Consider the following 25,933-nt stretch of genomic DNA (forward strand, 5'->3'; position numbering starts at 1 on the left):
TGAGGCATTTCTCAGTTATTCAGCGTACGCACTCGTGGAGAAGCAGAAAGGACGCCGTCGCCTCGGCGTGATCGCACACTGAGCCTTTTGTTCCGACATTGTTTGAGGTCAATCATCTGACAGACTTCCAGGTCTGCTAAATGACAGCGCCGGTCCTTCCGTTCTCTACACGTGGAACTCGTCATTACTTCTGCTACGGAGGTTTTGTTTTCACCTCTAAAATCAGCCTCAACATGAACCGGTTAGTTCATGCTCAGCCACTGACGGAGCATAATGTGCACGTTTAACTTTCCTTTCATCACACTTAAAGCACTAAATAGACTAAATTACTAATTAATGATCTGCCCAGTGATCTGAGAAAAGCTTCCTGAAGCCATCTTCTAATGGTTGTGTTGCTCTGAAGGAGTTTGCAGCCTTGTGAAGAAAAGTGCATTTCAAATTAGGTTCAATATAATTTACATTAATTAGCCACAAATCTCAGCCAAAATCCGCATTGAACAGAGTTAAACGAGAGCCGCTCGTTGCATTTAAATCATCCGAGGCCTGTCGGCTTTCACTGTTTATTTTTCTCTCGGTTTCAAGTTACTGCAGCAGCAGGAACTGGAGTTTTTCGAGGCTGTGGCAGGTTAGCAGCTGTGTTTTAGTTTCCAGGTGTCCACAAATACTGAATTCTCGGCCTGGTATTAATATGATTTCGCCGTTTCCTTAAAGAGATTTGTCCTCGTCTGTGCGGCGCTGCAGGCCGATGTGAACTCTCTGAACCTCAAGCTGTTTCTGTTTGTTTTCTTTGTTCCTGTCACTGTTTTACTCACTGTGGGCTCGTGTTGTACTGCAGCATAAAAACCTACACGACTGTGAAAGCAGCACCACCACGGCTACAAGTGCAGAGAATTCAGAACCATCTATTGTGCAGAAGACCACACGTATATTGTCATGAGTCAAAAATAAAGACAAAACAACAGCTGAATTTCTTTATTTGTTGTACAAAACTGTAAATAACCTGTAGTTAGTGTGTACAACAAGATAACACAGGAAAACTGAACTATTTGCATTTTTGCATCTGTAGTTTTCTGTCTTCTCTGCTCATCAGCTGTAGAAGATGTTTCACCAGACTGGATGTATCTCTCAACAACGTGATCCTCTGGTCACAATTTTTAAGCCATGTTGCATTTATCTTATTGATCCAGTGGGTTTTTATTTCCCTACACAGCCTGCAGTTCAACCACAAACTCTGAATTTTTGCCATGTTGTTCACAGCTGAGTGAATAACGGCTTCTCAAGAGCGCTGAGGAGTGCAGGTTTTTAAAGTTTTATTTTTATTTTTGCATTATCTCATCAGAGCAAACAAATTTTTTAAATGACACATGTAGAATAAAGAGATTATCGATGTAATAACAGGATTGTAACATTGCACGTGATGCGTTCAAGGGCCATCGGAAGGTGAAACTTCGATTTTTTAACATTTTTTTTGCAGTTTCTTGCTCTGATAAATGTTGTAATCTTCAGTGTGGACAGAGACACGAGAACTAGACTGAACCAATAAAGTGAATAAATAGTGTAAAGAAAATAAAACAACCCATGAAGGGATATTTACTAAAATGTGTTTCTGTAAATCACGGCTGTCAGATTCTTTGCTGTCGTTGTTGAGCGCTGAAGCAAAACAAACTGATCTCATCTCGTATCAATGCATTTTGCTTTTAATGAAAACATCACAAGAACACAATTTATTAACTTTTTTTTGCGCAAAAAAGGTTTTGTTTTTCCCCACATTGCTATCTGCTGGTCACCGTACGTTAGCACCACCATGTGGCCACTCTGGAAATGTTGTGGCTGAATATTTTTTAAAAAAATAAAAAATATTTACACAATAAAAACTGAAAATGTAGAAGCTTCGTTACACTAGAGTGCTCAGTGAATTTGTATATTTAAAAAAAAAATGTACAAAACATTGAGGCTGCTCTGAATATTGAATTGATATATTATGTTTAATTATATCAGAAACTGTGGGAAAAACAACAAATGGAGCTTCTGTTTCGCTTCAATTTACAGTGATTTTAAAGGAATATGTCACATTTAATTACCACCAACGTCATAGCTTAGTTTAAATAATAACAATCTTAATTTAGATTTCATTTATTTGAGGTTTAACAGCAGTTTAACCCCTAAACACCATTTACATTCACTGGAGACAAAGGAGGATGGCAGCTAACGAGAAATGCTAAGCTAGCTACCTCTAGCAGGAGTTAAACTGCCTTTTCTTGCACTTTATGACCTGATTTAGTGGCTCCTTTATTTAATTATATAACATAACAACGTAAATCATCGGAAATACTATTTATAATAGTAATTTAATCTAATGTAACTGCTGATATGACAAAGCATTGCTCTTAAATGTGCTAAATTCTTGCAGGTGGTTCATGCAGACCACAACATGTTTCACATTTGTACCCACATGTCGGCTAAATTTTAAATCTGTGAAACTCGCTCATTGGTGTGATTTATCACCATAAATGCTTTTTGCAAAGTTAAAGGACAAGAATGACGTTTCATTCAAAACAAATATGGCCGCCACGAACCACAGCCGCCTGTTGTTGCCCATTAAAACCAGTCAGAGGAGCCTCACTCAGACGGCTGTGCACACTGGCTGCAGGTGTTGTTTCTCTGAGTGTTTTCCAGTGCGAGTTGTTCGCACAGCGCTGGTTTCCAGTTACTATTGTTGTCTGTGTAAATGCATGTAGGAGGGGCTCAGACTGACATTTTAGTGCAACAAAGCTGCTTTGGAAAGTGGAGACCAGCAAGAGGCCACCGGTGGAGGGCCGCATAGCACAGCAGCGTCACGCCCAGCGCTGTTTGCACAAACCAGGACACACTGCAGCCAGTGTGTGTGTGTCTGTGTGTGTGTGTGTGTGTGTGTGTGTTCATGATATACCAGTAGGAAGCTTTTTTAGCGACCGATCCGTCCATACCGACTTCTGCTTGCTGCTTCACTAAGAGCAGCACTGTGAGAAATTCCAGTTATTCCTCCGGCGCCGCTGCTCGCCCTTTGAAGAGACACACCTTCAGTTTTACTTTAAATAGCGGCTGTGACGTGAGCGGGCGGTGGGCTCTGTGGTCACCTTAAATGTGACTGTAAAGCATGCATCAGCTGCTCAGAGCGTGACACGTTTACAGCCTTTCACAGGCTCATAAAGACGCTGCTGCTGCTGCTGCTGCTGCTGCTCACCTGCAGCAGTGTTCACGGCAAAAACTCTGATTTATTCCGTTTTATCGAGGTTTATATATTTAGATTACTGACTCATTTATTACAAAAGTGCACCGCTGAAGTGGAATATAGAGTTAATCAAATTCCGTGCCAAGTAATAAACACACAGATGCCTCGAGCAAGGCGGTGTTATTACACGGCAGAAATGCTGTCAGCTGACAGCCGCCATTTATCATCAATATTAACACATCTGACAGTTAATTTAATTAATAATTGTTTGGTCGTTCAGTGCGTAAATCCAACAGTCTTATGAAATAGACCTGTTGATATTTCCCAGGGCTCCAGAAAACATATTTAGATGGATTTTCTCTCTGACTAGCAGTTTAACTGCCAAATCACACGAGTCACATAATAAGCTATCAGCTACTGAGCTCTGCTAAGCTAACTACCATTAGCAGGAGTTTAGCTGCTTTTGTCTTGTACCTTATGAACTGATTTAGCTGCTGCCTTGTTCAATCATGTAGAATAACAAACTTAACAACCATTAAATCATCTCATTAAATGGATATTTTTTATTTTCAAAGAGAAACCAGAGAAACTCCTGTTGTTAGCCAAACTTTGTTTAGGTTTCACCACAGCTAGTTACTTTTAGCATTAGCTAAGGCTAGCTTTGGCTATATCAGAAGCTAGCTTTACCTTGTTGTAGCTCTACAACTTTAGCTGTGTAGTTCGCATCTTCTGTGACTTTAGCTATGTAGTTAGCATCTTCTATAATTTTTGCTGTGTAGTTAGCATCTTCTGTGTCTTTAGCTGTGTTTTTTTTGTTTGTTTTTGTTTTTACTGTAGCTGTGTAGTTAGCATCTTCTATAATTTTTGCTGTGCAGTTAGCATTTTCTGTGTCTTTAGCTGTGTTTTTTTGTTTGTTTTTGTTTTTACTTTAGCTACGCAGTTAGCATCCTCTATGAATGTAGCAGTGTAGTTGGCGTCTTCTGTATCTTTAGCTGTTATTTTATTTATTTATTTTACTTCAGCTGTGAAGCAAACATCTTCTGTTACTTTATCTGTTTTTTAAACTTTAGTTGTGTAGTTAGCATCTTCGGTGACTTTGGTTGTGTAGTTAGCTCCTTCTATGCCTTTAGTTGTGTAATTGTAGCTGTCCTGTGATTTTTAGCTGTGCAGTTACAGCAGTTTATGACTTTAGCAGTGTAGTTAAATGTTAACGTGACTTTAGCTGCAGCTAGCTGTCTTTCTATGACTCCAGCTGTGTAGTTAGCTCATTTTATGACTTGCTAAGTTACCTTTCTACGACCTTATCTGTATAAAGTACACACACTGCATTTGGCTCCTGGTTGCAGCAAATGTACCAATCAGTTTTCTTTCAGACACATTTCTATGGCTCTATATTTTTATGCAGTATAAATGCACTGGGTTCTGCCTTTGTGGACCAGTATCGGGGGTCGCTGGGGGCCAGCGTCAGGTTTTAATCTGGCCATGAACAAACTGTGAGCGGGTTGAACTGCCGTGAGCCGGTCTGAGGAGGCTGGAGCCAGATTTTACCTGCAGACCAGGAAACACAGTCGCTGAGGTGAACGAAGCGTCAGTGCAGCATCTCCACATGGAGCGAGCACACCTGGGCTGCATCACCTCCTCCTCCTCCTCTTCTTCATCTTCTTCTTTTTGCACTGAGCACCTGTTTCATTCAGTTAGGATCTGGAGTCACTCACTGCATCCAGCCGTGAGTACGGATGCTGCTGCTGCTGCTGCATGAGGGTGAATGTAGGAATGTGGAGCGGGTGGGATGCACATGAAGCCTGCTGTGTTGTCGTTTTTGTGTCCTGGGACTGGCGGCTGCAGGACGGTTTGCTGTTGGCTGCTGCGGTGGAGAAGCAGCAGGTCATCGGGGCTGTGATTTGTAATCCTGCTGCGGTTCAGCTGCATGTGGTCGGCTGTTCAGCTCCGACTGCTGCTACGGTTGGAGTGAAGCTTCAGTCAGAGCTGCTAAATGGATAGAAAAATACACATAATCAGGTTTGCAGCAGCGTGTTCGCTGTGCTGCTGCACAGAATGAAAGGAGCCACTGATCTGTCATCCGGAGCTGTGTTAAGAAGTTAAGTATGCTTTCATCTGGTGGTGCTCTGCTGCAACCATCGTCTGGAGTCTCGTCAGTCGCCTCTCAGACTCACATATTACACAAGTTTGCACAAGCAGAGAGAGGAGCTGCTTTCAATAGATTACCAGCAGATACTGGATTAATTAACTTTTAGCACCAGTTTGAGGTTTTCGCTTCTCAAATGTGACGACGAGCTGCTTTTCTCTGCTGTCTGAGCTGTTCATTGTGATTTTGGGAACATGCGATGCACATTTTACTGTAATCATAATACAGAGCAGATGATTTAACACTGAAAATTGACATAAGTTGCAGCATTTTCAGGAAATCCACGGCTTGGCCTCGCCGTCACACATTTGGTTCATTATGCAGAAAATCTATCAAATCTGTGGCTGCAGCTCACAAGTGCATCAATTATTCTGCAGAAAATGATCTTAATTGTCCATGAAGCATAAAAATTAGCGTCTAAATCCGTCTGAAGCTCAAAGATGTTCAGTTTGTAACCAGAAAATAACTCAAGTATTTATCTTTGTGTTTAAATATCAAAACATTCTTTGCTTTTTTAAGTTGAAAAAGGTGCATTGTTAGAAATCTGAGTCCATTTAAATGCCAACAAACTCCATCTGGTGCTGATTCTAGAAAGCAATTTATGCTCAGCCAATAGAAATCTGTGACAATCTGAATCATTGATACGACTTTAATCAAGTACTTCCTGGTTCTGTCTCGTCCACTGTTGGGCAGATTTAACGTCTCTCTAAACTAAATATGTGAGACAGTTTTTCACAAGACAGAAAGAAAGAATAAGAAGATTCTAAAACAAAATAAAAGAAAAAAACAAAACACCTGTAAGCTGATGGAAAACTTTGCACAGAATCATAATCCCAGATGAGTGGATGAATGATTCACAGTGACGTGATGAGTGTTTGTGTAAAACCAACCAGAGAACCGTTTATCGATCAAACAACCGACATATGAAGAAAACCTGCAGCTTACAGCAGAAACTATGACGTCATCTTTATACATTTTCACACATTAAATAACAGAGTAATGGAATAAGCTCCAGCTGAAGCCATCATAGGCAGAAAAACGAATGAACAGTCCACAGCGACGGTGTTTTGACAGTTCCATGTTGTTTTTATGCAGTCGTGTCGGTTATTTGTCCCGTTTTCAGTCTAAACCTGAAGATGTTTGTGTTGTTTGTGTTTCCAGGTAAGAGGAAGCCGGTGCTCAAGCTCCCCCCGGAGGTGTTTGAGCAGCGAACTCCCGCCGCAGTGTGAGTTTCTTTACCTCGTCCAGCCGCATATTCTGCTGCAGGTTGTTTTTATTGATCCTGGTTCATGTGATCACTTTAAATCAGAACGCTGACTGTGTGAAATGAAAGTCTGAAGAACAAACAGGAGGAGAAAGTTCCTGCTTATATCAAATCAAGACTTTATCAGTGAATACGTGCATGAACGTCTTGTTTCCTTCACGTCTTTCTTAATTTATTTACACAATTTCAGTTCGTTAAAACTGCCTGCAGAATTATTTCTGTATTTTTCTTCTCAGTTTTGTTAACGTGAAGCTCAGACGGCAGCAGCAGCACCGCTTCGCTTAAAAACAGCAGCAATGTTTCATGTGTTTAAACTGAATCATCCTCATTAATAAAAAAAAACAAAACAGGATCTTTCTTTTATTTCAAGTAATTTAATGTATTTTTAATTTAAATGTCAATATTGTATTTTTATTTATTTATTTGGATCTATGCAATTACATTCTTATCATATAGTTTTTTAAAAATATTTTTTAAAATTATTTTAAATTTTTAATTTCAATAATATTTTAGTTTTGAGTTTTTCATAATTAAAGATTAGATTTTAATCATATTGTGCATTTTTGTGCTATTTTGTAAATAGTTAAGTTTTATTTAACTGTAGTGATTCTATTAGTTTTTATTCATTTAGTTCCTAGATTATTTTCTCTCAGTGTTTTGTCGGTATTTAGATATTTTTTTATATTTTTATTTATTTAATTATGGTTATAATGTTAGTCTATTTATTTTTTTAATCATAAAACATTTATGTTATTTAGTTATATGTGTGTTATCTGTTATTGTTGTTATTGTATTTATTTTAGTTCAGTTTGACATGAATATTTGTGTTTTTTAAATTTTATTTTTAAAATTAGATTTTTTTTTTAGCATGTTATTGTTAATTTTCTATTTAATTGACTAACTAATGATTTTTTTTGTTGTTGTTTCTTTCTCCTGTTTTATTCTGTGATGGTGTTATCCTGTTGATCATATTTAATTATTGTCCTAAAATCGTTCTCGTTTATCTCCTGATAATCCCTGAACGGATCCATTCATGCTGTTCACATGCAGCGAATAGATGAAAACCATGTGAAGCTCCAGAACTGTCTCCCACATTTTATCTTTAATTACTGTTGTCAGTGTTCAGGCCAACGTTGGTCCGATGAAGTTCAACAGGAATGATGTACTTGTTGATCTTATTCTGGTTTTTATGTGTGTTTGTGTTTCAGACCCCCCAGAGATCTGGACTCCAAAGCTTGCGTAACAATCGGAGAAAAGGTAAATCCATTTCTTCAGGACGTCTTTACAGCCGATTTCATCCCATTCATGTTTTTTCCTCTCTTACATAACTCTGGCCCGTTCTCCTGCTGGCTCTGTGTGTTCGGCTGATCCGCAGAGCTTGGCTTCGTGTTCGCAGTAAAGAACGCGCCGCTGAACATTACGGCCGGATTGAGCACTTCTGATTGTGGGGAGGCTGGAATGCTCTTTATTGCCCATCAGGCAGTAAAAATATTTATTTTAAACTCATCAAATAAGTGGAATTTTCCATTGGCAGAGCTTCCTGCTGTTCCTCTGCTCCAGTTGGCCTCGAGTCAGAGAGAATGTTTTATTTTTTTTTTCCCTTCTTGAATCGTGTAGAAAGTGGAGGGGCAGCTGCAGAGTCTTTAAAGCAGAGATGACACATTCAGTCCCGTCTTCTTCTTCTTCTTCTTCTTCTTCTTGTCGGAGCAGAACTTCGAGGTGAAGGCCGATGACCTGGAGCAGATCTGCGAGCTGGGCCGAGGAGCGTACGGCGTCGTGGACAAGATGAGGCACGTGCCCAGCGGACTGATCATGGCGGTGAAGGTGGGCGAAGGCTGCTGTCCGACCCGTTGTTGTGGCTCATTATTGTGCATTCAGAGTAAAATGAGGACGGTTCCTCGTTCCGCTGCTTTGAAGGAATCAGCGTCTCCACTGGCTGGACTTTTATTAGACCTGTCGTTTCTTTTCCTTTTTAGTTTTAGGATGAGACAAACCTTTGATTAATCCCACAGCGAGGACGTTTGCAGTGTTTCAGCAGCAAAAGGAGCAAACGTGTAGAAAACATTTAAATAAAAAAAACAATAATCTTTTTCAGCTTTTTTACTCAATCAGTTGAAATGTTGGTATTAGTTATTACACTTTATTCAGCTTAATTGATTTATGTTTTATTTGATTTAATTTTTTTTAACCTTTGAATGACCTTGTGAAGGACGAGGTGACGATCAGCCTGCTGACTTATGCAACTGCTGCTCCTATACAGAGAAAACATCAATTTTTCTTTAAATATTCACTTCAGGAGGAACATATGATTTAAAAAACGACCATCTCTTATTCAGCAGCCTCGGCTGGAGGAGTCATCGGTGTCTTGGTGTCCTCCTTCCAGCTACACGAGTCTTTATGCGACCATCACTAAACTCAGATGTTGTGTAGCTCCGAACACCAACTGGCTGCACTTGAGTTGAATTAAATGAGTCACTTTAAAGGTGGTGCATACTTATGCAATCACTTATTCTACAATTTATATCTTTAGTTAACTTTGACAAGCAATAACGAGTCTTTTTAATAGAAATTCTTCTCAAAAAAGCAAAATTAAATGGAGCATTATTGAATAAAAAGGAAAAAAATGGGGTGGAAGTTGTGAGATGTGGTGTGAACCCACGCATGGCTTTGACTGAAGTCATGTCCAGACTTGAGTTGTAGGTGAAGAACTGTGTTGACGTAGAAGTAATAGGCTACAGCTCACCTTAGCTGCTGGTAGCCTAACAGCGCTGTCTGGCATCAAGGTGCATTGTGGGTGATCGTGTGTTTCCTGTCGTTGTGTCTCAGCGGATTCGGGCCACAGTGAACACTCAGGAGCAGAAGAGGCTGCTCATGGACCTGGACATCTCCATGAGGACGGTGGACTGTTTCTACACCGTCACCTTCTACGGCGCTCTGTTCAGAGAGGTAACGGAAACACCGACGCGCTTCTTGTTCTCGTACGTTCATGACCGAGAGGTGAACAAAAAGCCAAAGTCTGTTAAATGAGGAAAAGCTGAACACAGGCGCTGCAGAAACATTCAGTTCTGTGTTAATTAATTGAATAAACTTTATTTGTGTAGGTCAGAGAATTTCAGAGACAAAAAGACAAAAAGAGTAAAAGGATTTGAGATCAAAACAAATGAAGTTAGTGGAAAATTCTATTTTATTATAATGAAACCAACATAATAATAATAATAATAATAATAATAATAATAAAGACAGCAAATATACGTTTGATGGAAAATGTCCAATACAACCAATAAAATGATAATAAACATTTAAAACAACGACTAAACAAATTCATTAATATGAAAATTGGTTTAAAAAAATTCATGAAATTAATAAAATGATAATAATAAAAGCAAATATAAAATGAATTCAGCAAAAAAAATCATTATTTATAATAATTATTATTGTCTTTATAGTAATAATAATAAAAATAATTAATTAAATAAATTCATTTAGTTAATATAGTCGCATTAGTAATAATGACAAAAGCACGTCTAAAACAAAATAGATGCAAAACTCTAAATAATAATTCTACCAATATGATAATGATCACAGTCGTAGAAGCAGAGATGAAATGCTGTCGGTGTAAAATAAGTAATAAATCAAATATTCACAGTAGAACAATAAATAAATGACAAACAATAATGTTTATTAAAAAACTGAATGAAATACAACAACATTGGTATAAAAGACAGAAAAAAAATCTGTCAACAAGAAAAAAAATGCAATTTACATGAAAGAAATCAGTGATAAAAGTAAAACTAATATCCATTAAACTATTTTATTTTTTATAAAAACTGGATAAATCTGCAGCAGTTCAAAGCATAAAAACTTAAAGCTGCTGCTGTGAAAACACTGAAACTTATCGTTTGATCGTCTGTGTTTAATTCTAAACCAGATTTAACTTGTTTTACGTCATGAGGACTTAATTCCACATTTTGCTTTTTAAACTTGTTGCAGCGTTCAGACATGAAAAGAGCAAAAAACAACTAATCTTGATGACAGTTTGGTTAAATTGGTCAAACAAGAATGAGATGTGCAGTCAGAGCAGTTAACCCTGACGGTCCTGCATCAGTGCACGGCTGATCAAACCCTCTGGATGCAGACGGCTTCCTGCAGCAGCGACTGCATGTTCAGGATTTCCTCGCCGTGACTCAAACGATGGGAAATCTGTCTCTTCCCGTCTGTTTGGAATCCGGCCGCTTTGTTTTGCCGCTCTCGTCCAAAACCCTGCCTGTCTGTTGCCAGGGCGACGTGTGGATCTGCATGGAGCTGATGGACACGTCCCTCGACAAGTTCTACAAGCAGGTGATCGAGAAAGGCCTGACCATCCCCGAGGACATCCTGGGCAAGATCGCCGTCTCAGTGGGTTCACGCTCAGCCTGCACGACCGATGTCTGTTGTGAACTCTCACTTGCTTATTGACGGCCTTTGTTATTACAGATAGTAAAAGCTCTGGAGCATCTGCACAGCAATCTGCAAGTCATCCACAGAGGTAAGAGCCTGAGCCGAGACCCGTTCAGCTCTCAGTGTCGGTGTCCACTCAGCTGCTTCTCACTCGTTCCTTCAAACCCTTTCCACGTCCTGCTGAAGGATCGTGACGCTGAAATGTGCCTCTTGTCTGGAGAACAGTGCAGGCTGGAAGTGAGTTACTGCTCCGTGAGATGGAGCTTAAAGGTTTGTGTTGACAGCGAGAGGAAGTGGAGCGGCAGATTGATGCAGCATCAGCAGTAATTAGAGCGCTGAGCTGGGGTTCAGAAGGAGCTGCAAAGGTTCATTAGTCGATCTACTTTCCATCTCTGATCATTAACAAAATAATGAGACAATAAAATTAGCTCGTTTGTATTGATGGAGCCCAAACACAGCAGGAAGATCTCTCTCTCTGTCCTCCATAACGTAATTTCTGCACGTTTTAAGGTCTTAAAAAGTGTCTAGAAACTGGTAAATTAGAGAAACGTCCACGCTTTCCTCACGTCTCTAACGTCCTGCACCATGTACACTTTTTCAAGTCTGCAAAGCTCGTAGTGAGATTCTCCATCATGCACACATCCATCCATCATCTATACACCGCTTAATCCTCACTAGGGTCATGGGGGGCTGGAGCCTATCCCAGCTGACTCAGGGGGAAGGCAGGTTCACCTGGACAGGTAACCAGTCTATCACAGGGCTACACTTAGAGACAGACAACCAAGCACACTCACATTCACACCTACGGACAATTTACAATCACCAATTAACCTCAACATGTTTCTGGACTGTGGGAGGAAGCCAGAGAACCCGGAGAGAACCCACGCTGCACGGGGAGAACACACGGGGAGAACACACAGAAAGATCCCGGGTGTCCTCACCTGGATGCGAACCAGCAACCTTCTTGCTGCGAGGCAACAGTGCTAACCACTGCGCCACCCTGCAGCCCTCATGCACACATTTATACCGTAATTTCCAGACTATTGAGGCACCTGAATATAAGCCCACCCACTAACTTTAAATAGAAAATGTACATATACAGGCTGCACTTGTCTATAAGCTGCAGATGTCCACGTCGTAACATGAGAGATTTACACAGAAAGATTTTTAAAACTTTTAATTAAATCCGTACCGGTGACGTACACAAATACATAAATGCTTTTTTTCTGAACAGTGCCTGGTTAAGAAAATAAAAACTACAGCAGCCTACCAGGAAAAGTCATTGATCGCTATCTTCATCTTCCTCCTGCACTAAAACCACTAAAGTCTTCAGTGTCTTCAGGAGTTGAACAGCCTCAGAGTTATTTTGTCACACACTTCCTCAGTCTCTCGTGTGAAAAAAGTAGCGGCTTATAGTCCAGACATTACGGTAACTCACTGTGACGTTGTAGTTGAAGTCGTCGCTGCTGGACGTTGTATGTGTCTTCCATCGACGGAGCCCAAACACAGTGGAAAGATCTAAAACCTCAGGAATATTTGCCGTAGCCGTATTTCCAGAAAGTAATTTCTATGTGCGTTTAAAGTCTTACATCAGATAAAGTTAAGAAAAACTGCAAAATTTTAAAAAAAAACATCCACGTTTTCCACATTTCTGTAACAGTACGTGACGTGCTTTTTCTCAGGAATGAAAGGTTTTTGCGGCTGTGTGAGGAGATTCTCCATCATGCACATCTTTACAATTAGCTGTCATTGACGTAGTGGCTCCTGAGGTGCATTGATTTGTCCGTGCTTTGCATCGACGGAGCTCAAACTCAGTGGGAAGTTCTAAAATCTCCACAAACCCTGAGCTGTTTCCACCCACTGTGTTCGACACTCCTCAGAAATATCTACAGCAATTTCTATGCACGTTTTGAAGTTTTACATCAGGTTAAGTGAATAGAAACGGCAAAATCTGTAAAAATGTCCAGACTTTCCATGAGTGTGCAACAGCTCACGTGACGTAAATTGACAGGTCTTAAAGGTTTGTGTCTTCGTGAGGAGATTCCACACCTTAATCCTAATAATTCATGATTTAAAAAGCTGAAGCAGTCGCTGTCGGACGTTGCAGGTGCTTCAATCTGTTAACCCTAACCCGACACAGTGGAAAGACCTAAAATCTCCAGAAACCCTGAGCTGTGTCGACCCGCTGTGCTGGATTCATTCAAATATGCAGCGTGTGATCAATATTGGCAGCAGGAATGTTAACTGTACATAAACTGTGGCCACAAAGGTGAAGTTTAAAACCACGTGCTGATGATTTATGAGACGATCCTTCCTGTGTCAAACCTCGGTGACCGCCGTCGCATCAAACCTCCGTGTCGTCATTAGAACGACCACAAGAGACGAGAATAGAGCCGCACAGCTGCTCTGACAATAAACCAGAACCAGTACAGCGACTGTAACCGAGGCTGCTTTGTTTTTCTGTCCAGATGTGAAGCCCTCCAACGTGCTGATCAACACGCAGGGTCAGGTGAAGATGTGCGACTTCGGCATCAGCGGCTACCTGGTCGACTCCGTGGCTAAGACCATGGACGCCGGCTGCAAACCCTACATGGCGGTAAGCAGGACAATCAGCCGGTTTATTTTATCAGTGATATGATGAAATAGAGGCCAAAACAAAAGAAAAGAAAAAGACAATATTAACTAATAAGAAGCTTCTAAAGTGGATTTGAGGCTTCCAGGGTTTATTAGCTGTAACAAATCAAAGCTAATTTTACCAATAATATTACCAAAGTCCGTCTATAAATCTGTTTCTTTCTGACATTTAACACTGAAAACTAGACTTTTGCTCAGCATGTTTGTTGTAAACATTTAACAGCGCTTTGATTTACGCTGCTGAAGGGATTCATGCTGTAAAGAACACAGCAAGAATCTGCAGCCTTGAAATGAAACTGAAACTGAAAAATTGAAAATGTGGCTCATCAACACCTACAGCTGGCTGTTGTGATGTTTGATAATATCATAAAATGTTCTGCTGTGATGTTGCTTAATATCTTAATTGTATACTAAGTGTTGTTTATGTATCTTGTATTATATTGTACATGTACTGTGTGCTTTTTCTTTTCTTTTCTCTTTTATTTTCTTCTTTTTTAAATTATAGTTTTACTTCCTGTTTCACATCATGGCCAGGGGACTACAGATGAAAACTAGCCTTCTGGCTAATTCTGGCTTTTTTAATCATGTGCAATCATGTGTTTTATGAAATTGCGCTGTCCCCTTTTAAATAAACTAAAGAATAGAATAGAATAAAGTGATGGTGACGAGTCTGTAACCGCTAATAAGTCATCCGCACGACCAAAACGAAGCTTCAGATAAAGTTCAGTCAGCAGATGTTTAGTTACGAGTAACGTGTGATTAATCCTCTAAATATTCTAGTTTTTTCTGAAATGTGACATTCAGGATCAGCTGTGATTCTGGTTTTAATGTGACTAATCGTGTATTGAAACGCAGAATGTTCTCATGAAACCGTTTGACAAACACGTATTTCTGTTCAAATAACTATTCAGTGTGATTTGTTTGTTAAGTAGCTTCTTGACTCAGAGACTCGGACTGGGTTCAGACGACGCATGCGTTCGCTGCGATGCGGCTAATTAGCCGATTAGCTGTCAAGTCGTTTCTTGTGTAACTCATTCAGCAAGTTTACAGCCTGTCTAACGACACGCATCACAAAGCCTGAGTGGCTTTACGTGTGTGTTCGCTCCAGAAACTGTTCGCGCTGAAGGCGTCACGAGAACGAATCCAGATTTAGACGTTACAACTTACGCATGTTGAGTCTAATTGGCTGCGGTGGTTTTTCATTTTCCCACAATTATGCGTGACGAATGATGTGTGCAGTTGGGCTTTAATAACCCTCTGACTTGCTGCAGTTATTCATTTCATTGTGCTCTGTGTGTAGCTTTATTTGTAAAGTCGTTGTGGACAAACCGCTTCCAGTCACAGCTTCAGATCGGATCATGAGACACTTGCAGCCTCTGAAATTAAATTAAACAACTGACAGACCTAATTCAGCTTTTATTGTTGTTTATAAGTCGACCTGATTGAAGCCTCGTCTCCCTGAAAATGAGTTTCTAACCTCAGTGAGATTCACCGTATTAACTATCGAACAGCCGCCTTGTTTTGACTAAAAATGACGTTTTGAGCATTTTGTCTTTTTTAGACTCAACATGTTTGTGGTGATTTATTCCATCTCAATTTTTTACAACAATTTCTGCTCGATAAGATATTTATTAGGATAATTTTAGCTTAACATACCTACTTAATCAGTTTTATAAGGTTTCATTTTTGTAATCAAGTATTTCAGATTAAAAGTATTCTTCATGTTTAGTTTAGTATTATTGTTACCTGCAGCTACATACAGAAGAGATCACTTGTTGACCTCTGCATTTTTTTTTGTTACTGTGCTCACAGATGAGGCTTTTCATTAGAGATTCTTTTTTTTTTCATTTCATATTTCAACTCAGCCATAACCAGAGTTTATTTGATCCACATGGCAGATTCTAAATCATGATGAGATAAAACTTTTTATCTTTAATAGTTTCTCAAATATTGTTTCTCAAACAGCCTCAGATTTTAATCTGCAAAAACAAGTTAGTCAATGCACAATTTTGTGAACTTATTGTTGAAAGTATTTGACGCATCGAGCTAAAGTTTCACAGATACTCTCGTAAACATCCAGCGTTGACGATACTAAAGTTTCAGGTAAATCGGAGAAGAACCCTGATGATCTGAGGTGGAATAATCCTGCTTCTACAAACGGCAGAATCGTTGTCGTTTACACTGTTTGAGGTTTTGTGCTTGTAAAATACTGCAGCAGAATTTTCTCTCAGCCTGTATTTAGACTAGTGACACCTAAAAATATAAAAATACTCGTACAGGACACCTGGATACTATCTCTGGACCATAAACAACGATGTTTTAACTTTGAGCAGCAGGAACTCTCGACCACGAGCACAAACTTGGGCCACTAAAAGCCTTTTTATAACTGAGACCTCGTTATTATCAACACATTTAATGAGCCGGTTGCTCTTTAACCAGCCGGCTGCTGATTGGCCGAGAGGCTTTTAGGGCCAGTTTCGCTGCTCGGGGAACATGGCGATCTGTAGAAGTGTAGGACGGCGGGAGATTGAGCTGGTCGTCCTTGACAACCGCTGCCATAATAACCATGCGACCTCGTGTCCTGCAGCCGGAGAGGATCAACCCCGAGACCAACCAGAAAGGCTACAACGTCAAGTCGGACATCTGGAGTTTAGGAATCACGATGGTAAGCCGGCTTCACTTTGCTCGTCTCACCTTTTCCAAATGTCTTCATTACTGCAAAATACATAAAAGTATCTCAAGGGTGAAAATGACTAACAATGAGATGTTAAATATTCATAACTCTGCAGCTCAGACCTGAGAGGATTTCAGCATCAAGGATTCGGTGTTTAACCCTGACTCGTCTTTGTCTCTGGCCATTAGATCCAACAGCTAACGCTCTGAATCTTAATCAGGCTGCTCGCGTATCAGAGGAACATTATGAATTCTGAGGTTTTTATTTTTTGTCTTTTCAAAGCCAGCAATCAGTGTGTGAAGTCCAGCAGAGTTTGATTTTTGGAGAACTCCTCGAGAACTGTCCTTATGAGCCACCTGAACAAGAAAAACTAACTGAAGTGAAGCAGATGACGAGATTTTGTTTTAAATAAGTTGTTCTGAGGGCTGTGAAACATGCAGCGCTGCAGGAACACTGATGAAAATATGAATTATAATAAAAACAGCAAAAGACATTCAGGACACTAAAGCAAATCTGGACACATATAAATCAAATGTTGATACCGTTCAGGGTGACTTCCATTCAGTAGGTAGCATGTGTATGCAGTAGAGGAGGCTGTATTTGTAGGACTGCAGCTGTAGGACCCTTGTTCACCATTAGCCCTTTTTCTTGGGGCCAGAAAACATGGCGATCGCTTGTTTACTTTAAACAAGAGCTAGCTTTTTAATGACAGTGGTCAAAAAAAAAGAACTATGTACAGTTTTGATTGGAATAAACCTTTAGAAGAAAAAACAATTGATTACTAAGTAATTATTATGCAAATATTTTGGTGGAATAAACCTTTGAAGCTACAAATTCTTGGACAGAAAATAGCATTTTTCGGTGGTTTAAACCTGTAAAACTGTAATTACTTGGACAGGAAGTAGTATTTTTACTGGAATAAGCCTTTAAAATTATAGGTACTTCAACAAAAATAGTAATATGGGTCAAATAAACCTTGAAATTTTAAGTTCTTGAACAGAAAACAGTATTTTGGGTCGAATAGACATTTAAAACTGTAAATTCTTGGACAGGAAGTTGTATCTTGGGTCGACTACATCTTTAAAACTATAAATTCTTGGACAGGAAATCGTATTTTGGGTGGAGTAAACCTTTAAAAGTATAAGTACTTGGACAGGAAGTAGTATTTTAAGTGGAATAAACCTTTAAAATGATAGGCACTTCAACAAAAACAATATTGTGGGTCAAATAAACCTTCAAACTTTAAGTTCTTGGACAGAAAACAGCATTTTGGGTCCAACAGACATGTGAAACTATACATTCTTGGACAGGAAGTTGTATATTGAGTGGAATAAATCTTTAAAACTATAAATTCTCGGACAGGAAGTAGTATCTTGGGTCGACTACATCTTTAAAATCATAAATACTTGGACAGGAAGTAGTATTTTGGGTGGAGTATACCTTTAAAATGATAGGTACTTCAACAAAAACAATATTGTGGGTCAAATAAACCTTCAAACTTTAAGTTCTTGGACAGAAAACAGCATTTTGGGTCAAACAGACATGTGAAACTATACATTCTTGGACAGGAAGTTGTATATTGGGTGGAATAAATCTTTAAAACTATAAATTCTCGGACAGGAAGTCGTATTTTGGGTGGAATAAACCTTCTAAACTTGAAGTACTTTGACAGAAACTAGTATTTTGGATCGAATAGACCTTTCATACTATAAATACTTGTAATAAACCTTTAAAGCCATAAGTTGTGCACTTTACCAATCATCCAATTCGGGAACGTGCCGCTGTTACGACAAGCAGTTCTTTGTTGACAAGAGAGAGTGTTGTGGGGGTTTAGCGAGCAACGGACACCATGAGAAAGACTAATGTGATGGCTAATGGTCTCTGAGTTTGGATCTGCTAGTCTTGCAGTCCAGTGAGACGTGTAATGTGTCCGTCAAGAAAAACAGAAATAAAAGCATCATGTTAAGTCTCTGCAATTAATTGATGGGGTAAGAAAACTGTTAGAAATGTGCATCCCTGGAGACGTCATGTTTGTGCACATTTCTCTGTTGGTGTTTCCAGATAAATGCAGCAGTGTTCTGTTATGTTTGTGTCTTTCTTTGTCGTTCTCAGTTTCAGTTCGTGTGACACTGTGTACGTTGGCCGAGTCCGGATTCTGGTGCTGTAAACGCTGTGTTTTTTTCTGTTTGGCTCAGATCGAGCTCGCCATCCTGCGCTTCCCGTACGACTCGTGGGGAACGCCTTTCCAGCAGCTGAAGCAGGTGGTGGAAGAACCTTCGCCCCAGCTTCCTGCCGACCAGTTCTCCCCCGAGTTTGTGGATTTCACCTCTCAGTGGTACGTCGCTCTCCGTGACACTTCTCAGACGAGAAACCGACAAGTCAGACAGTAATTCCCCTTCATCAGGCCGGGTTTATTGCTGCATTGTTTTGTTGTAGTGAGGATGGAACAGGAATGCAGCGTCTATAAACAGTGTTCACCTCGGCTGGAAGCTTTTCCCTTTTTGCTGCTTTGCAACGTGGAATCATGCTCCAATTTGGCTTTTTTTGACAAGAATTCAGAAAAGGCGAGAACGTATTTCTACAGAGTAACGTCAGTTAATTAAAAATATTAAATGTGGGGCACCCGTAGAGCTCACCTGGCTGAGCGGGCGACCCATGAACAGGAGCTATAGTTCGTGAGTTCGACTCCCGCTCATGACAGTTTGCTGTAAGGTCTCTCCCCATTCTTCTCCCCCCTTTCCTGTCTCACCCTCTCACTGTCCTGACTAATAAAGGCAAAAACGCCAGAAAAATAATCTAAAAAAAAAATTAAAAATTCAATGTGAGATAAGTCATCGTCAGCCTTCCAGGGCCTGTTGCCGAAAAGCGTCCCCACATCATGATGCTGCCACCGCCGTGCTGCACAGTGGCATCCATCAAACATAACATCTAGCTTAATGGTTATAAATGCTCAGTTTTGGTCTCCTCAGACCAAAGAACCTTCTTCCTGTTGACTTCAGTCTCCCACATGCCTTCCAGTGAATTCTAGTCGAGCTTTAATTTGAGCTTTTCGCAGCAGTTTCCTCATAAGAATGTTTTTAGCTGTAATTGAGTTCAGTGCCGACTGGTTTTAATTGTGAGGGGAATTGAAGAAGTGATTAAGTGTCCGTGTGTTACATTTCAGTTTTTGAGAAGATAATTAAGAAATTACGTAAGAAATAAATGGAAAATGGTTCATAAGCTGGAGACAGTATCCGTTAGAGTTTCTTAGACGAGTCCTGGAGCGATTTATTGGAACATATGTTTTACTGAGTCACTTTCTTTCCGAGGATCTTGGGTGATAACCTTTTTTTTTTAATGTATAAATACAATATGGGACGTATTTAGAGTACAACGCTGAAACTGACAATGAATTGAATTCTGATTGGTGCTGTGATGAGTTTGGAGCAAAAACAGATGAAGAGAAGGTAAATAAACAGCATAAAGATGGGACGGGCAACAAGTCCTTGGATGTGAGAAGCAAAAACTGGCAAATATTTAAAGTTTTTGAAGGTTAATTATCAGAAACGGTTAAATAATGATGATAATAATAATCTGTTTTTGACTGCTGGATCAGCTGTGTCGTCATCTCCAATCCTTTACGGTGTCTGACAGCGTAAAAGCAGAGCGTAGACACATCCAGATGTTATGAATGAGTGAACGTATATGTAGTGTTAGTCAGAGCAGGTGTAACTACAGCTGAGATCAGAACGTGTGTGAGGATGGAAGCAGCTCGTACGGTCGGCGAACAGTTCGCTGGACGAGGCAGCAGCCAGCGAAGACGATGATCATGACTCATCTGTGTGTTTGTGCGAATGTGTGTTTGAACTGCTGAAGTGCAGAAGTTGTTCTTCTTCTTCTGGTGTTTCTGGCAGCTGCCGAACAGCTTTGTGTTTGGACTCGACGGAAACTGAGTCAAACCTGATTTCCTTTTTCGCTGAGAAAACCAGGATGAATCAGCGGCGTGATCGCGCCAAGTGCATGCTTCTGACTGCGTGTTAAAAGTGTAATAATAATCCCATCTGGATGTCGTTTGAGCTGGAGTTGTAGTGTCCTGGTCAACCGGTTGATCGGTTTGTTGACTCACTCGCATCTGTGCTGCCTTCGTGAGGAGAAGAGTTCTACATCAGCAGCTTTTCAGGATTAATCCGTTGTTTCTGGGAGGAACAGACCTGAGTTTTTACAGGTTTTACTCATAAATAAATAAGAATAGAAGAATGATCTTACCCTGATGGGCATCAAATAAAGAAAGGAGTGAAGCCTGGAGGGTGGCCAGGGTGAAGACCTCAAATCGGCCTTCATGATAATATTAAGAATGAAGTCCGTCAGTCCTCAGAGCAGGACAGCTGGAGGAGGTGGTGGAGACAAGTACGGTTCTGGTGGCAGTGGACTGGCATGACTCGGGAAACCTGCAGAGAAGCTGAAGTGTGAACGGAGTCCATTACCAACAGATGCGATGGACTGTTAAGGTCCAGGGAGGACCACGTTGGAGCTTGTTTGGCGGTTTTGTTTCGTGCCGTCGTGGCGGTTTGCGTCTCGTGGATTTGGGTGAAACTGTCGAACATTTGATTAAACATCCGAACAACAACCTTCTATCACCCCGGTCCAGCCTACCCTCCACTGGCTACCTGTCCAGTTTAGAAGGAATTTTATTGAGTACATTTAAAGCTCCACAAGCTGTATATCAGAAACACTGACCCCCATATGAGCCGGTCTGCAGCCTCAGATCCTCAGATGACTGCTACAGAGTCGAGGTTTAAATCTAAAGGTGAACCCTCGGCTTTGAAATGACTGATGAATCAATATTTCCTCATAATTCACTTCCTCAAACACATTTTTATCCACTTATTTTTAATGACACGACCACTTTTAGTCTCTTTACTCTTTTACTTTGTGCTTTTTATTATTTTTTTTCTTTCTATCGGTTGATGTTAGTTCTGTTTATTTATTCATTATTTTGCATTTTTTCCATGTTTAACTCTGTTTTTCCATCTTTTTTTAATTGATTTAATGTGCTGTTAATAACTTTCTGAGCTGCTTCAGGCTTCATTCAGGCTAGTAAGGCCGCACATTTAGTTTTTGTTTCTGCATCAATCAGCTGATTGAGGAGCTGCTACGATTTCTTTACTCTGACATTTTATTGAGCCGTTTATTTGGCTGCCGTCACCTCGTCAGCGCTGATCATTGCTGTAAAATCCTCCCGTCTGGCTGCAGGTGTTTAAATCTGTGCATCAGTGTGTCTTTGTGTTTCCACCTGTGTGTCTCTTTTTCTTCTTCTTCTTCCCTGTGAGACACGAACGCTGTGAACATTTGCTTCTGTGGATGTTTCCTGCTGCTGGGTTTTGTTTTCTACTTTCTGGGTTGCCTGGTTACACATGCAGGTATCCATGTAGTGGGAAGACACCAGCATTTAACTCTGTATGAGCTGTGGAGGGGCTTTTTTTATTATTTCTGTTCAGCTGCAGGTCGACACATCTGTCCAGCTGTTCCTGCTGACTTCATATTGACCTGTTTTACTCACAATGTCTGATAAAGTGTTGGTTTGTTGGAGCTGCAGGTTATAAACTCAGTAGCTGAGGACTCAGTTCAGTGGTAACTGTGCTGATTGCCTGATCAGCTGATTAACATTTATTGATTCATTGTTTTGTTTTTTTATGTTCCTGCAGCTTAAAGAAAGTTTCCAAAGAGCGGCCGACGTACACAGAACTCATGGTGAGTGTTTGTTTACTGCTGCTGGTTGTGTTTCTGCCACACAAACACATCAGATGGATGAATCACCTGTAATGCTGCTGATCAGACACTGGAGGGCAGAATAAGACTGTTGTTCACAAACCTACAGCGTTCACATCCAGAGACGGATTATTAAAATGAACAAAGAGTAACGGGACAAGTGTTGATGTTTGTAGTTGGAAAACCAATTAAACAAGCAAAAAGAGACACAAACCCAAACGGAGCACAGACTGAAGAGATGTGAAATGACCACCAGGAGATGCAAATGATCACGAACAGATACAAAATCAATGCAAATGGGGCCCTAAGTGACTGCTGTAAATAAGCAAAACACCCAGGAAGAGATGAAAACAGAGCCGATATAGACTAAAGTGACCACTGTAAGGTGCAAAGTGAACACAAACAGATATAAAATGACCACTAAGAGGTGCACACAGACAAACAGATGCTCCGTAACAACAAATAGATGCAAAATGACCATGAAAAGATGTAGAATGACCACAAATAGGTGCAAGGTGACCACGAAAAAATGCAGCATGACTATAAAAATGTGCAAAATGACGGCAAAAAAAAGAAAAATGCCCTGCAAAAAGATTTACCACAATTACAAAAAGATGTAAAATGACGGCAAATAGATGCAGCATGACTGCAAAACGAGCAAAATGGCCACACAAGATGCAACATCACAACAAAATGATCCAAAATGAACACAAAAAGATGCAACAAGACCACAGAACAGATGAAAAACCACCATAAAGAGGTGCTAAATGACAAGAAAAGATGCAACGTGACGGCAAAACACGCAAAATAACTTTTACAAGATGCAACATGACCAAAAAAAGACGAGAAATTATCACAAAAAGTGCAAAATTAACCTGAGAAGTTAAAAAATCAATGCAAAAGGTGCAAAATTCACACAAAGAGATGCAACAAGACCATAAATAGTTGTAACATCACCACAAAAAGAATCAGGATGACCGCAATGGATTGAAAAATGACCACAAGACATGCAAAATGAGCACAATCAATTTAAAACCTCTGCAGAGACACAGTGATGGTTCAAGGTGTAAAACGACCACAAACCACTTCAGCTGCTCCGTATCGGGACTGTTTGTGTCTCATCGTGTGACCTGTTGTCAGACCTGATGTTGTCATGATTTCTCCTCCTCAGCAACATCCCTTCTTCACCTCCCACGAGGCCAAAGAAACCGACGTGGCCAGCTTCGTGAAGGTCATCCTGGGGGACTGAGCTCCGGAGGAGGGAGGATCTGCTCAAAACGAGAAAAAAAAACCAAGCCTGACAAAGAAAAAGCCCCGACGCAGCCCCCGTTACCTGCAGGACTCCTCCCACCCGTCGTCCCGCCTGCCGCCTCCACGTCCTCCCTGCATCACCTGACGTGGTGGGCGGAGCCTCACGTAATCCGGAATCATTTTCTGTATGCAAAAAGCTCCCTGTGATTAGATCCGCAAACCTGCCGGACTCGAGCCAAGTCCTTTGACGCTGAGGCGGTGCAGGCGATGTAAAGATGATATAGTGCTCTCTGTGTATAATCTAAATGTCTGCATACTCGACGCAACGTGTTGCATCAGATTATTAATTGACTGCATGTACAGAGTTTGTCTGTGGGTAGGAAGACGGCCAGTGAGGAGCAGCTATAGACTTCAGGGCCCCCCGGTGGTCGCACACAGGTACTGCACTTCACCTGCTTCGTCCCCCGATTACAGCCGAGGTCGACTCCACGTTTGGGCTCTTTGTGCTGCCTGTGAGTGTGTTCAGGTGTGTGTGTGTGAGCTGCTGCGTGATCTCCGTGTGTTTGTGTGTTTGTAGGGCTGCTGCAGAGGCGGCCCTGCAGCTCTGAGCCGAGACTTTTTGAGGAAATTTTTGCAAGACTGACACTGAATTCCCAACAGATTCTGGTTATTTTTTTAGCTCCTGTCACAAAGTCCTGCACCTCTCTGGAAACAGAACAACAACAAAGAAGGAGAGAGAACTCAGAGATATATTCTGTGCAGAATAACAGTCAGAGTGACAAAAACTTTTGAATTTATTTTGCAAAACATGAAAAAGCCTGGAATCACGTGTCTGCAGGTAATGATTCTGCCTCCACATGCTTTAGATATTTAACCATTTACCATCTACTGCAGCATATCAGCTCCAGACAGATTCCATCTCAATGTGCTGAATGCATCGTCCAACAACTTGCTCCTCTGCTCACTGTTCTTGAGCCGTGCTGCATTTATTTTATTGATCTGATTTGCTTGATTTAAATTTTTAAACGCTGCCTGCACGTCAAAAACTTTGAATTTTTATCCTTTAACTGTCGGTCACAGCTGAGTCGATCATGGCTTCACATTTGCCCCAACAGCAGCAGAATTTTTAGTTTTTTACAGAATCTAGTTGGAGGAAACGGTTTATTTTTAGCAGATTTTTTTTTAAAAAAAGGACATGTAGAATAAAGTGATTTTTATTCAATATTTATGATTTTCAGCTTAGAATTTTTTGCCATGATCAGTTTGACTATCATGTGAAACTTTCAAATTCAATAATTCTCTCAGTTTGTGCAGCTTCTGCCTCTAAAATGTGTGATTTTGGCCGTTTAAAAATAAAAAAGATTACAACAGGTGGTCGGGTTAAACAGGTTAAACTAATACATCTCCGTCTGTTTATGAATGTTTTGTGAGGTACTGTGTTGGATTCTTTAATCGCCTTGACTCTAGTTGTTTTATTTCACTCTAACGAGGCTGTGCGACCACAACACATTTAAAAGTGGTGCGTTTGTATTTTTGGCTGCTTCGCTCCGGATGCAGGTTTGGCTCTAAGAAGTGAGAAAAGATTTTTCTTCCTGGCACAATTTTTTTAAAAATTTATTTTCCTCTTGAGCGTCGTGGCGCCTCTGAGCGCGTGTCGAGTTTATAGCATCACATTAAACACACGCGTCTCTTTGTTGTGTCCACATCTGCAAAGTTCAGGTCAGAAATTGTGTCGGATTCACTGATTTAATGAATTCTTGCACGAACACGTAAATCACTCGAGGATGAAGCTGCAGAGGAGCAACAGGACAAAGTTGCACTTTTTGAAATCTGCATCAGCTTCAACACGTGCATCTCCTCCTCTGGTCCAAATCTGCAAACTTTAAGTCAGAGATCATGTTGAACTCCTTGATTTCTTTGATTCTTACTCAACTTTTTTGACGTTGGAGTTGCAAAAAACACATGAGAGGAGCTGCAGGCAGAACCGTGCTGCAGCCCTGTGAACCACAAACACACGTCTAAGTGATGCGTGAGTGTGTGTGTGTGTGAGTGTGTGTGAGTGTGTGTGAGTGTGTGTGTGAGTGTGTGTGTGAGTGTGTGTGTTGTCGCGGGAGAAGGTTCTCCTCGTCGTCTGTACTGAGCCAATCACAACCCTCTCCACTCCACGTTCGACACGACAGGAACTGGACGTTGTTGCTATTATTATTCTTAATATTATATTAATTATTGTTGTTATTATTTAGCTCCCCGGACGTATTTACTGCAGTTTCTCTTATTTATTACCAAACTGCTGTTCCTCCCTCTGGAAACTTGACCGATCCATTAGAGACTTTTCTCTCGTGTGTGTGTTTGTGTGTGTGTGTGTGTGTGTGTGCGCGTGTTTTTTGTCGTGTTCTTCTTCTTCTTCTTCTTCTTCTTCTTCTTGGCTCGAAATGCTTTGAAACTGTAACTTGCAAGCCTTCTATGTGCCTCTATATAGAAACGGAAAATACTATGTTGTACTAAGGATGACGCAGGGATCAGCTCCCTCCCTCTTCTCGCTGCATGGCATCACCACATCACTACCTG

The 25,933-nt window shown here is 40.6% G+C and overlaps 1 protein-coding gene across 1 annotated transcript in view; it reads left to right on the forward strand.

Annotated features, from left to right (window-relative positions):
* The window catches only part of map2k6 (mitogen-activated protein kinase kinase 6), a 33,938-nt gene extending 9,441 nt beyond the window's left edge, over window positions 1–24,497 (forward strand). The window contains 11 exon segments of the mRNA XM_008296137.1: window positions 6,519–6,582; window positions 7,830–7,878; window positions 8,332–8,445; window positions 9,448–9,567; window positions 10,900–11,016; window positions 11,095–11,146; window positions 13,527–13,654; window positions 16,280–16,357; window positions 18,562–18,701; window positions 22,051–22,096; window positions 23,286–24,497. Of these exon segments, the coding sequence (XP_008294359.1) occupies window positions 6,519–6,582; window positions 7,830–7,878; window positions 8,332–8,445; window positions 9,448–9,567; window positions 10,900–11,016; window positions 11,095–11,146; window positions 13,527–13,654; window positions 16,280–16,357; window positions 18,562–18,701; window positions 22,051–22,096; window positions 23,286–23,363 (986 nt within the window). The 3' untranslated portion in view covers window positions 23,364–24,497.
* The last annotated feature ends 1,436 nt before the right edge of the window (window positions 24,498–25,933 follow it).

Source organism: Stegastes partitus, unplaced genomic scaffold (genome assembly GCF_000690725.1).
Source record: "Stegastes partitus isolate 25-593 unplaced genomic scaffold, Stegastes_partitus-1.0.2 Scaffold1102, whole genome shotgun sequence".
NCBI lineage: Eukaryota > Metazoa > Chordata > Actinopteri > Pomacentridae > Stegastes > Stegastes partitus.